The sequence below is a fragment of the Alnus glutinosa genome, chromosome 4 (genome assembly GCF_958979055.1).
Source record: "Alnus glutinosa chromosome 4, dhAlnGlut1.1, whole genome shotgun sequence".
NCBI classification, from domain to species: Eukaryota; Viridiplantae; Streptophyta; class Magnoliopsida; order Fagales; family Betulaceae; genus Alnus; species Alnus glutinosa.
Genome location: NC_084889.1, coordinates 10248970 through 10261339, shown reverse-complemented (window position 1 = coordinate 10261339; position 12370 = coordinate 10248970). Strand labels below are relative to the sequence as shown.

General features: G+C 37.9%; 1 protein-coding gene across 1 annotated transcript; it reads right to left on the bottom strand.

The window, feature by feature from the left end:
- Window positions 1-4966: 4966 nt before the first annotated feature.
- On the bottom strand, window positions 4967-5995 carry LOC133866957 (F-box protein GID2-like). Its single transcript, XM_062303621.1, has one exon. It carries the CDS (start codon window positions 5791-5793, stop codon window positions 5203-5205), a length of 591 nt encoding a protein of 196 aa, XP_062159605.1. The 5' UTR covers window positions 5794-5995; the 3' UTR covers window positions 4967-5202.
- Window positions 5996-12370: the final 6375 nt, after the last annotated feature.

The following is a 12370-nucleotide window of genomic DNA, read 5'->3' as shown; positions in this document are numbered from 1 at the left end:
AAGCCGAGAGACTTGAGGATTCTGGCCATTTCAATGGTTAATGCTTTGGATTTTGCGTAATATGATTTGTGTAATTGGTGCAGGCCGTACGTTGGCGTCCTTTTTATATAGCAGTGCATGTAATTAAGCAAGGTGGCTTTTAGGACGACTGACTATGACCTTCATTTGGGTGCATTCATCAAAAAAATGGTGGCTTAATTTTAAGACGGACGTTTGGCAAGCGAAAAGTTGCACCGCCCATTCAAACACGTGGACGAGTTGAAGGGCTTGTGAGGTGCCGCCACCCTACTTCGAAGTAAGGGTCAAAGGGATCGGAGAAACGCAAGGGAAGAAGTAGAAACGTGGTCCGAATATATATCGGAATATGGAGTAATCAAGAAGGAAATATGTAGAAGAAAAGTATGATTTTTTTTGCTTTTTGTTTAGGTAATGTTTGGTGAACGTAGATAATATTTAGTGTGGAATTTAGGCTTTGAAAGAGGTAAGAGGGAATTTCTACTTCAATTTCTTCTTTTGTTTTGTTGTGCGCCTCCTAGTGCCTGCGTGATATTGACTCTAAAAAGCATACGGGAGACCAAAATCGATCCATTCACACTCTGAAAATCACGATCTTGCAATGCCATGAAGCTTAGCTAACATCGTCACATGCATCTTGGATGGTTTTTCAAATATATATCGAGTCACGAGGATTACCTTTATATATGCATATGTAATTTGAATCAAATTAATTTGCATCGTCACACATGCTTTTTTTATTGAAATTGATAAAAAATAATAATAATAATTAAAAAAAAAAAAAAAAAAAAAAAAAAAAAAAGTCTGCCAAATAAATGACACCACCCAATAAATTATTGACACAGACACTCAGAAAATTGGCCGCCCTAGATGGCGTTTTAAGGCAAAAGAAATCATGCTACTTTTTATAACATGGTTGTACAGGTCTCGCTATTATTTTTAAGAATAATATGTTACCGACATTCCTATTTTACCCGTGGCATTCTCATGTCAGCCAAAAACATTGACCTCCCCATCTTCTTGGTGGTGCCACCCCTAATCATCAAGCAAGGTGGTCGCAAACCATCCAATTTGATAATCATGACCACCAAATTAGACATCGAGAGTAATGCGACCACTACCCTAAAAGTTTGGTTAGAATGGCCGACTACACTACCCAAGAAGAGGCTTGGCAAAATTTTTTAGCTAACTCGATAATGCCGCTTCAAAAAAATAAAATAAAATAAAGTGAGGAGCTATTTGACAGTGCTACGTTGCACTGCCACGTCAGCAAATAAGAAGGGTGAAAGTAAAGTGAGAGATTCTCTAGTGTTTTCCTGATTCCAATCCTAAAAGGTCATAGAAGATTTGAATGAAAATGAGGTGCTACTGACAGTCTGACACATCAGTTCTTTGGGCGTTTCTAAATCCGTTCTTATTTATCTAAACTACCATCGCTCGTTAAACTAATTTTCTACCTAAGTACTCTTAGTTTATTTATCTAAATGGAGAAATTAATTTCAAATATTCTCTCTTGTTGCACATGTAGTTTTCAAAGTTGTTTGTATTGAATAAACGAGTCATTAATTTAAATGTGCATACGGTATTAGCATGAAATACCGATGTGAAATCACCACTAATCCCAAAAGTTTAAATTGATAGGAATATATCTGTTGGTACAGTTTTCGATATAATGTAAACATAGCATGTCCTTCTAGGTTTTTCACACTTTCCAAGAATCTGCAAAACAACTAAAACTAAGAGATCCTTCCAGAGGTCTCGCTCCGATGCTTAAATTAGCTTCTAAAAGAAAAGTCTACTTAATTCTCCGAAGTTCAATTTGTCTTTATACCTAAGGTATCAACTTATTTATAGGCTATGTGATGAGCACCCTTACTACTAGGGTTTCGTGCTCTTTTGCTTGGGAGCGTCGACAGAGTCTGACATAGACTTGGACACTCATTTCCTCCAATCTTGGGATCCTTTACTTATAAACCTCCAGGCGAGATCTTTGGCTGAAAATCCAAGATTTATCTTCAATCCTGAATTTCCCGAGGCTAAATGCGATCCCACAAAATTCGAGTTACGACTCATTCCTTAATTGGGATTGATGATTGAGTCCCCGAAACATGCTTGTCTCGGGCTTTGGCTGGCTAAGTTGACATTGAGTCCTGGGTAGTCTGCATTCCTAGGACCTAATTTGAGTATACCTCCTGATGCGTATTCTCGGGAATAGCTACTTGGTGTCTATCTCCCCGGATAAGACTTTCTCGGGAGTCCTGTTGTTGTCTCTTCTTGGACTAATACTGACCCGAAGGTCGGTCTGAGTAGGATTATTTCTAACAATATCAACTTTTCTTTTAATAGGCAAGGTTCAACACGTAAAATATTTAATTAAAATGAGAGGTAAATGAAGAGGGACATGGTTTGAATTTAGAACCCCTATTATAATACCATGTTAAATCATTATTTATCGTAAAAGTTTAAACCGATAGAAAAAGATAAATTTAATTATTTAACCAATAGTTTAACTAACATGTCGATTAATCTGCCACGGTGTACAATTTTGGCCTTACATGGAATTCCCATTTGAATAATTGAAGTTTTACACAGAACCCTGACCAAAAGTAAAAGGGAAAAATTATAGATTGAAAGGAAGGAAAAAAATAATAATAATAATAAAGAAAAGGAGAAAAAGATTGGCTAAATTCTTCTTGTTTAATGGAATTCAGGCCCAGCAGAAAATGTGTCAGAATCAAGAATGGAATTAGACTGCGTGGGTCAACTAGTTGATTAACGACCAGTGGCCCGCTGCCATGGTGTTGCTTCAACCTGTTACTGCTTATAATTGTCGATGGATACCGTCTGAGACGAAAGTGGCCACATCTCCGACGGTTGAATCGTATGATTTGCCGGTCTTATGGTATAAGGGTCTGTTTGGCATAAATCTCTTTTTCCTTCCTAAACGTTTAAAACTGTTCTTAAATATTAGGGATAATTGCACCACTGGTCTTTGGAGTTAGCCTAAAGCCCTGAACCCGTTTTTCATCTACCAAGTTAACAGATTCCGTTAGTTTGCCACATCATACCTAATAGGAAATTGACACGTGGCCACCCAAGGCCTAGGGGAGGCCGTGCGTCACCCCAGACGTGGCCGGGCCACCCCCAGTAGCTACCCATTTGCTATTTTCTATTTTTTTTAAAAAAAAAATATATATTTTTTAAGTTTTATTTATTCATATTTTTTTATTGTAATGAACACGTGTTGATTTTTTATTGGGTATTACGTGGCAAACTAATGGAATCTGTTAATTTGGTGGACGAAAAACGGGTTCAGGGAAATGATTCGTAATTGTAGTTTACCACAAGAACCCTCCATGAACTTTTTGTACCACGGGAAGTGATTTGTAATTTGGGCCATCCCTAAGAACTAATTGTGCAATTATTCCTAAATATTAGTTAACCAAACCGATTTTCAATTGTGACCCATTATTTATACATTTTTTTTAAATAAATTACAAAATTCTTCTCAAAACTCAAAAGCTTCTTTAAAAATAAAACACAATTTTCTTTTCTTTTCTTCTTCTTTTTTTTTTTTTTTAAAGAAATTTTTAGTTTTTATAAAACGCTTCAAAATTTTATTAAACTAATTTTCAAATTTTCTCAAATGTGATCCCACTAAATCAATAATCAACTTTTACCCTTTTCAAAATTATAAAACCAAAATACTTCTCAAAAGTCTACCAAAAGATAACTGTAAGATATTTTTCATGTTAATTTCTACAAGTAAAAATAAAAATTTACTAATGGTTTCTTTGTCTAATAGCCCTCCCTCTCGTTGGTTAGAAATTCGAAGACCTGCTACCGGAGAGTCGGAGACGGTTTCTAAGCTGTCGCACCTGTAAAAACTAGAAACCATGTAGTTTTTTTATTTAATTAATGAAAACTTCGTGGACTAAATGTGAATTATTTCATAATCTATGATTTAAGAAAAAGACAAGCTTGGTGTTTTGTATTTTTTTCCTCTTTCCTTTTGGCATCTTCGATGATATATCTTGCACAGTTGTACGATTACTCTTTGATCTAAAAGAAAAACAGAAAATCTTGGGACCAAATTCAGTCCGGATTGTGATTATCTCCTTATAATTAACACCTTGGCTACTAATTTGATTTAAAAGAATTCGTAAATTCTTTGTCCGAATTCCATGAAATACAGGGTTTATCCCAGTAGGGTGAGTTTCTCTCTCTCTCTCTCAAATTCTCAACCAAATTTCTTGGAATCAGGCAGGTCTTGTCCAACCTTTGAAGATAGACTTCAACCCCAAAGCTCAAACAAAGTACGATTCAAACAGGAATAGTCATTATGCAAGCAACTAGGGCCATAAAAAGAGACGCACTCATGCGCGCTCTCAAGAGGTATTTTATCAGCCACATTCCGGAATCACAGCAGAGGGCACGGTCGACCTAACAGAAATACTACATCAAAAATACATTCAACAAGAAAAGGCTGGCTGAAAATAAGTCTAAGCCTCAGAGACAAAATCAAAACGCCCGAAATAAACTATAAAACACCGCAAGCAATCAACGAAAAGGGTAAAGCCATGGCTGCTCGTCAAAGGATAGGGACGAACAAGAAGACAACTTCGTCCTCCCGAGGATTTTGGCTTTTTTACAGATCTAATCTAAATACGTAATCATCCGTGTCTCTAGCAAAACTAGGCTGGAGGAACGGCCAGAAAGCGTGCGGCCCAGTTCCAGACATTTACGACAACACCTTTTGGCCCCGTCTCTTTGTGCGTATTCTGGGAAATGCATCTTCCAAACCCTCCAAACAAAACCCCCGGCCACTCTATCTACTTCTGGTAAAACACCAGAGCAAGTTCCGGTCAGGTTCTTTCCCCATTTTTCCTCGCATCCAAACACGAATTTCTCGGAAACCCAATTGAGGAAAACAACCCATAAGTATAAGGAATGAAAATCAAAGGATACTTCCAATTATTACATTATTATACACAAATTTCACAAATTTCATTTCAATTTATACAACAATCTCGAAAGTCAACAAGGAAACGCTGAAGCATAGTAAACATACAGATCTAGATCTAAACACCCAAATCAAATCCAAACCATAAAAGGAAACCCAATGCTACATTTAGCGAAACCAAGAAAATAAAAAGTGCAATTAGAAATATTTATGGAGAATAAAAGTCATCTGCCTCTGTTATTGACATTCATCTTCTCGTAGTAGCGAATAGAGAGAAGCGAAAGCGAGAGATGAACCTCGTCTTTTCCCCACCGAGTCGGCGGCTTCGACCCGATCATCGGCGCGAAGGGACCCCACGACGACGAGGACGACGAAGCCGATGAAGAAGAAGACGAGCCGGATGATTGGGGCTTAGAAAGATGACAGAGGAATAGCGAGTAGAGACGACGGAACCCGCCCAGAGCGAGAACCACAGATCGGAGCTGCTGCTTGAGGCAGTCGATGTTGGCCAAGTGCCTGGTGCAGATCAGCTCCCAGAGCCGCTCGTCCTGCGCCGTCCTGTGCCACAGCTTGCTCACGCACCCCGCCGACGCCAGCGTCCTCGCGTCCACGTGCTTCAACACCTCGTACAGCAAATTCTCATCCAGATTCACAAACCCACTTCCTCTTCCCCCTTCTCCCTCTCCTTCTCCTTTTCCTTTTCCTTCTCCTCCTTCTCCTTCTCCCTCCTCTTCTTCTCCTTCAACTCTGATCTTCTTCATCTTCTTGTCCTCCCCTTTCTCCGTAACCTCATCGTCAGCCATTGCACGCTTCATCCCTATATAAATCTGTGCGCCGGTTATGTTGTTGGGCTTTGCTATGAGTTGGGGTGAAGAACTGAAGATTCACAGAAGAGGGTAAGGGTAATGGTAAGATTCGTCAATTGGTAAAGTAGATGATTTAATTAATTTCTGAGTGGGTTGGAGCATGTGATGTGTAGGCGACAAGGGGGGAAGAGGTAGAGGGGGGTGGGGGGATGGTTATAGGGGGAGTAGGCACCTGCCACCTCTTTGGTGCTTTTCGAACACGACAAGATGAGAAATGAATGCGGTTCGGTTCTTTCTCCAATTGACGATTTTGTCCCGGCGTGCTCCTTCTTGTTGCGGTGTGTCTGTCCTGATACTGTTACAAAAGCACATTAGCTTTCATGGTGGTTTTCTTTTTGTTTTCTACCTCTTGTCTCGGGGATTCCGCCTCCAAGAGTAGAAAAGCCCATTCCGCTGGTTTATCGAGCGCCGAGTTGGAGGCCCATACACGGGGACTCGTTTGGATGGACAAAACGTGGGTTGCACCTTCGCATGTCTGGATTAGACAGCTAATCAATCACTCTAATTATATTATATTAATCAACTCTCAGGTTTGACTTTCTATATTCACGATAAAGCCTTCGTGTTTCTTGAGAGGCATCTCCTTCTCCCTCTGAAAGTTTTATATTTTGTATATTTAGTTAATACGAGACAAAAATCACGTCTAACAACTTTTTTTTTTTTTTTTTAAAAAAAATATATATATATATTTTGCCTTTTAAATTAACTACTTTTAAGCAAGCATTAAAGCCAATGTATTCTTTTTTTAATCATCTCTTTTGCTACAATCATTTCTCTCTAGGTGGTTTAAAAAATAATATTTAAAAAAAATAAAGAATGTTTAGAATTTGTAAAATAAAAAAAAATTAGTGTTTTTTTATTAGCTAAAATGCAGATGCACTTAGTTTAGAAATTGGTATGGATGTTGTTGGTACAGTTTTCAGTATAATCGTGACATCTCACTTCTCTTCGGTGGTCTTGTCGTCCGGTTATTGCAATACTTGCAAAGTTAAAAAAATACGCCAGGGGTTTGCCGGCGTTCCTCCTTCCGATGCTTAAGTTAACTATTGTGATCATATGTTATTTTTAAAAAAGCAGATCATCTCTCATACCTGAAATTAGTAGTATTTATAGACCTTCATTTGACTTAGGAGTGGGGAGTAAGAAATCCCTCGGGATCCTCGCTCGGGACTGGCTCCATATTTCCGGTCTTTCTTCTTCATTAAGAAAGGCATCTTTGTCTGCTATTATTCTTCTGCACCTACAGGGGTATCTTGTCGCCCCTACACTGTAGGAGGCATCTCGACGCCCCTACACTACAAGGAGCATCTCGGCGCCGGCATTCCTTCTGCATTGTTGCAGTCACTTCATGCTTTCGGTGCTGTCAAATACTCCCGGGCCTAGAATGGGTTGCCTGGTGTGTGTGTGTGTTCCCGAGCTTGGGCCTATGGCTCTTTATGGTCTGGTTCGGGCCTTGGGGCCCAAAACCTTTCAAATGGGCCTTTGAGAGAGGGTTTACATTTGATGGGCTAAGGACCCACATCCTTACATGAGCTAAGGTGGGCTTGCAGCTCACATGGGTCGAGCCGAGTAGAATTATTCCTAACAAATGTCATATAGGTAAGGAACAAGGCCAAAAACAAAAATATAGAATCTCACCTTTTATACTTTTTAGTTTGTTGCCCCAGAAAAATATACCAATCTTCTATTAATCATTTCCTAACAAGTCTCTAACCCTAATCTTTTATTTTTAGAGAGCCAAAGCATATTATTTAATCCATATATTGTAGTAGAACAATTTGACTTAAGTATTGTAAAAAAATTATGGTATATGTGCCTTAATTTTTTTTAACAGTCTAGATTTAATTTTAAGTTTTTATAAAAAAGATAAAAATTAAATTAAATCTAAATCGTTAAACAAAAATTTTAACGGCACTTAAACTAAATCCAATAATTTCAAATTAGTAGCGTTGATTTTGCATATAATAAAGTAACTGTAATTTTGAAAAAAAAGAAAGAATTAACCCAAAAAAGCTCTGTTCTCTCTCCTCTTTGTGAATTCTTCCATGTGCACGCCGACATGGGAGAAAAGCTCCCTCCCCCCCTTTCCCTGTAACCTCCGCCCAACCAACCAGCCACCCAAAACCCGTGAGAGTTTGCTCTCGTACCAACCAACCAACCAACCAACCAAAGTTTCCACCTCTTTTGAGGTTTTTATCATGCCGGAATTTTATTTTATTTTTTATTTTTTCTGGCTCTTTATCTTCCTGCTCTGCTCTCAACATTGAGCTCACCGGTTTATCCCGTCTCCTTCCACCGTGTTTTGTGCGTTTTTTGGATGGTTTTTTGGGTTGAAATCTTAGGATTTAGATCTACTCTCTTCAGCCTTTTTTCACATGACACGCGCCTCACTAGTGGGTTCGCCGACGTCCTCCAAGTCCACCGACAGTCGTCGTGCTCCCCACCACTGCCCTATCGCCGAGCGTCCATTGCACGCGCCAGGGACCTTCCTGGCACGTGTGGGCCACGTCTCCTCCAACCGCCTCTTCCCACCACGGCTTGCGGCGTACTTCGGAGGCTCCAGCGTCTCCCACTGGTGAGAAGCCTTCCTCTGGCTGCGCATGGCTCTCACGCGCCACTAGAGGTGGCCCCCACTCCCCTATCCGGCCATCTGTTGTTGGTTATTTTCCTGTTTTCATGTTGTTGTTGTATTTTGTTTTGGGCTTTTCTATTGTATTCTCTCTCTGTTTATACCCGTATTGGTGTTTGAGTTCTTGAGACTTTTCATACATCTTTTACCACCTTAATCGGTGGCCTCGATTTTTTGCATTCGTGTCACGAATCACAAGACCTGCATCTTCGGAAGCATTGCCCCTAGCGTACTTCCGTTCATAGTTTACATTTCGGGTTGTCCAGCCCTTGTTGTTGTTCTTTTTCATTCCTGTTATAATTCTGTTTTTCATATATCTAAAAAAAAAAAAAAAAAAAAAATGCATCTTCGGAAGCATTGCTCCCAGCGTACTTCCGTTCATAGTTTACATTTCGGGTTGTCCAACCCTTGTTGTTGTTCTTTTTCATTCATGTTATAATTCTGTTTTTCATATATCTAAAAAATAATAAAAAATAATAATAAAAATTAACTGTAAAAGAAAAATGATAATAAAGATTGTATTTGAAGTGCTTCAGAAGTATTGACAAGTGACAAGTCAAAGCACTCTTACCTTATAATAACAAATTATGATAATCTGAGACACAATAATTGTTGGTTAATACTATTTAATAGCCTTAAAAGGATTTTAACTGAGCTTAATTAACTTTGTGGAAAGACTGAAGTGATTACAAGTAAGTTTCACTGATTGGACGACGAAATTAAAAAAAAAGAAAAAAAAAAAGAAAAAAGAAAAACATCATAAGATAAGGCCATAAAGAAATAATTGAAGGCATAAAGATGAAGGAAAGTTTGAGTGGTTGGGAATAAGTCCACGTTTTTTATCCTCTTACAGCTACACAAAAATGTTGTTGTTTTGTTTGCTACAGATATTCCAACCAAATATTTTGAGAATCGCTCAAGACATGGACGTTTTTGGCATTTTCAGACTCCCTGTGTCTGTTAACCGGATCTTTAGCAGGTTTTGCTTAGCTACTTCCTTATTTACTTTTTTGTTTTTTTCTAATCTACCTCCTTATTTACTTTGAAAAGAAATATTTGACTTCCTTCGTATCTTTTAGAAAAATTATATTTAATATCTCTCATATTTTGGGTTTATCATGTTTTTAAGATTTATTTATTTATTTTATTTTTTAATTTAAAACCCAAGACTTCCATCCGTTTTTAATTAAATTAATATATATATATATATATATATATATATATATATATATATATATATGTGTGTGTGTGTGTGTGTGTGTGTGTGTGTGTGTGTCTCTTGAAGAAAACACCAATATGAAAAATATCTGAAAAAAGCTAAGTAAGGTTGTTGCCCTTCTACCCTTCCGCGCCACGTTGGTTGAGAAGGATAATGAGATTAAAAGAAGGGATTTGATTCTTTCACTACACCATCACAACAACCCCTCACATGAAGGTGGGTCCCACTACTATTGGTGTTGTAAATATAACATTTTCCATAAAAGAAATTGTATGTTCACGTTGAGCATGTTTGAGGTTGTGTTGGGCAGTAGAGCTTTTATTGTTAAAAAGAATTTTTGAAAAAAGTTTCATTTTCAAGTTCAAAAAGTGTGTTTTGACATTTTTTTGAAGTAAAAAAAGTTAAAGAAGTACTTTTTGAGATTTTTATGAAACAGACCAATTTTTACTTTGCACAGCTTTTTATATATTAAAAATATTTTTTAAACTTCTTAACGTCATTCCAAACAAGCTCATAATTGATTAAGCACTGAAGATTTGGTTAAAAATGGATACAAAGGGGATAAAGAGGTAAGTTGGAAGATTTACCAGATGTGTCGACAAGAGGTACTTTCGATGCTTAAGTCATTGTGGTTGTTTGGAGGAAGCTGAAAGCAAAAGAAAATTAACAATGCGAGAATAAATAAAGAAAGGGTCATACCTGAAGAGACGTTTTCTCTCTCTCTTTTTTTGCCTGGGTGAGCGATAACCTTATAGTGATCAATCACCATGCCCCATTGATCAATCACAAGGGTTTCAGAAAACCCTAGTGATCAATCACAACCCTTTAAATGATCATCACAGCCTGTTAGTACGCTATTTGAGTGTTTTTAGGACTTTTAGATGAGGGTTTTTACCTATAAATTCATCCTTAGGCTAACCCTAACAACTATTATGAAGGCCAGGCCTCAGGGAGTGTTCTGGCCGAGTGGGGATCAATATTGAGTAGTGTTGATCGATCACTGCTTGAGTAGTGATTGATCACCCCAAGTCTAGGATGTTGTTTTTGCAGTTTTCGAGGTATAGGCTAGGTTTTTGATTCAATAGAACCTTCTAACATTAGGGTTTTTCGTAGAGAGCATTGTCGAGAAGTTTGAGGATGTTTACCAAGGAGATCCTTACAATCAAGGTGAGTTAAACTCACATGAATACTTTTTATCACTATTTTGGCATACCTATTTTATTTATCAACCATTCATGCTTATTACTCTCATGAAATATTTTATAACGATTGTGAACTCTATTTTTGTAAAAATAGAATGTTGGAAAAGGTATATTGCATCTTGTGAGTTTTATAATTGTATGTATGTAAAAAAGATAATGATTAATTTAATCGTATGACATGGCTTCTATGAAATGTGTGAAGTATCTCGAGCATGCATATACCAGTATATGGGCTTGACCCTATGGTCCAGAGTTAAAGATGTTAGGTTGTCTTGGATCCATTGGCCAAAGTGAGCAACGCAATCATCAACAGATAGGGGTCACGCCCTGAGGCATCGCAACTAATGAGATCACCCAGAGTCGGACTTGGTCAAGCCACTAGTTGTGGCTTGCTAGTAGCTTGTCCGGGCCACTGGAGTTGTACTAGAGGTCTTACGGTATGCGCAAACCTCACCATAAGAGTGTTAAGGGTACGAATTGACCATATGGAGTATTAGTTATGACTTAATTACATGTGATATCATATATTATATTTATAATGCATATTCATCTTCTGTATTGTTATTATGACAAGGACTTTACTACATGATGATGTATTGGTTTATTATTTCTTTATGAAATTCCGAATTCATTGCATGATAATCCATTTTTTCTTGTGTGATTTACTCACTAAGTCGTGGACTTACACTTTGATTATTTCCACTTGTATGTGTATATATATATATAGTTGGCTAATCTTTAGAAGATGGAACCTGGGAAGTCTAAGGCATTGGAGGACATTGCTTGAATAGTTTTTGAGGAGCTACACCCTGATTTAAATTATATCTTGTGGCATGATCATAATCACCCTTTTCATGATTCGATCTTAGGCATATTATGAGATTATTATCAAGTGTTTTGTGACCCTAATTTCAATCAAGCTCAAGGACCTAGTATCTTAGATATATGATAACTTTCTGTTTTGAGACTTCTTATGTAATGTTTTGGGAGAATTGTTTTTGGTGGCCGGTTTTTTACTGAGATACTTGATGATTAATTTTTATATCATTAAGTTATGTGAAAAACGATATGGACTTCTAAATTTAATAGTGTGTGCATAAGTGTCAACAAAAATTAAAGCACATCGGAAAGTAAATGACACAGAGATTTTTGTTGACGAAGTGGAAACTCAGTTAAGAGAAAAACTACTCCGGGGCAGCCAAACCCAGGAATTCCACTATTCAGAAGACATAGCTAGACACAAGACAGTAACACTCACATGTACCGATGCAGTGGTCGTACCTTGATCTCTGACGTGTAACCCAACACAAACGCTTCCCAATCAGGTTCACCTACCTGAAGGGGTCTTCAGTGGAACTCCTTACCTTAGAGCCGACCTCTAAGATAGACATCCGTTTACAGCACAGCACACTTGTAAAACGGCTTCAGAGGGATTGATGACTTCTCTGAGCTCTAATGGAATTCACACCCTTGGCA

Excerpts from the sequence above, each read along its gene's own strand:
- LOC133866957 (XM_062303621.1), bottom strand. The coding sequence starts at position 5,793 with ATGAAGCGTGCAATGGCTGACGATGAGGTTACGGAGAAAGGGGAGGAC.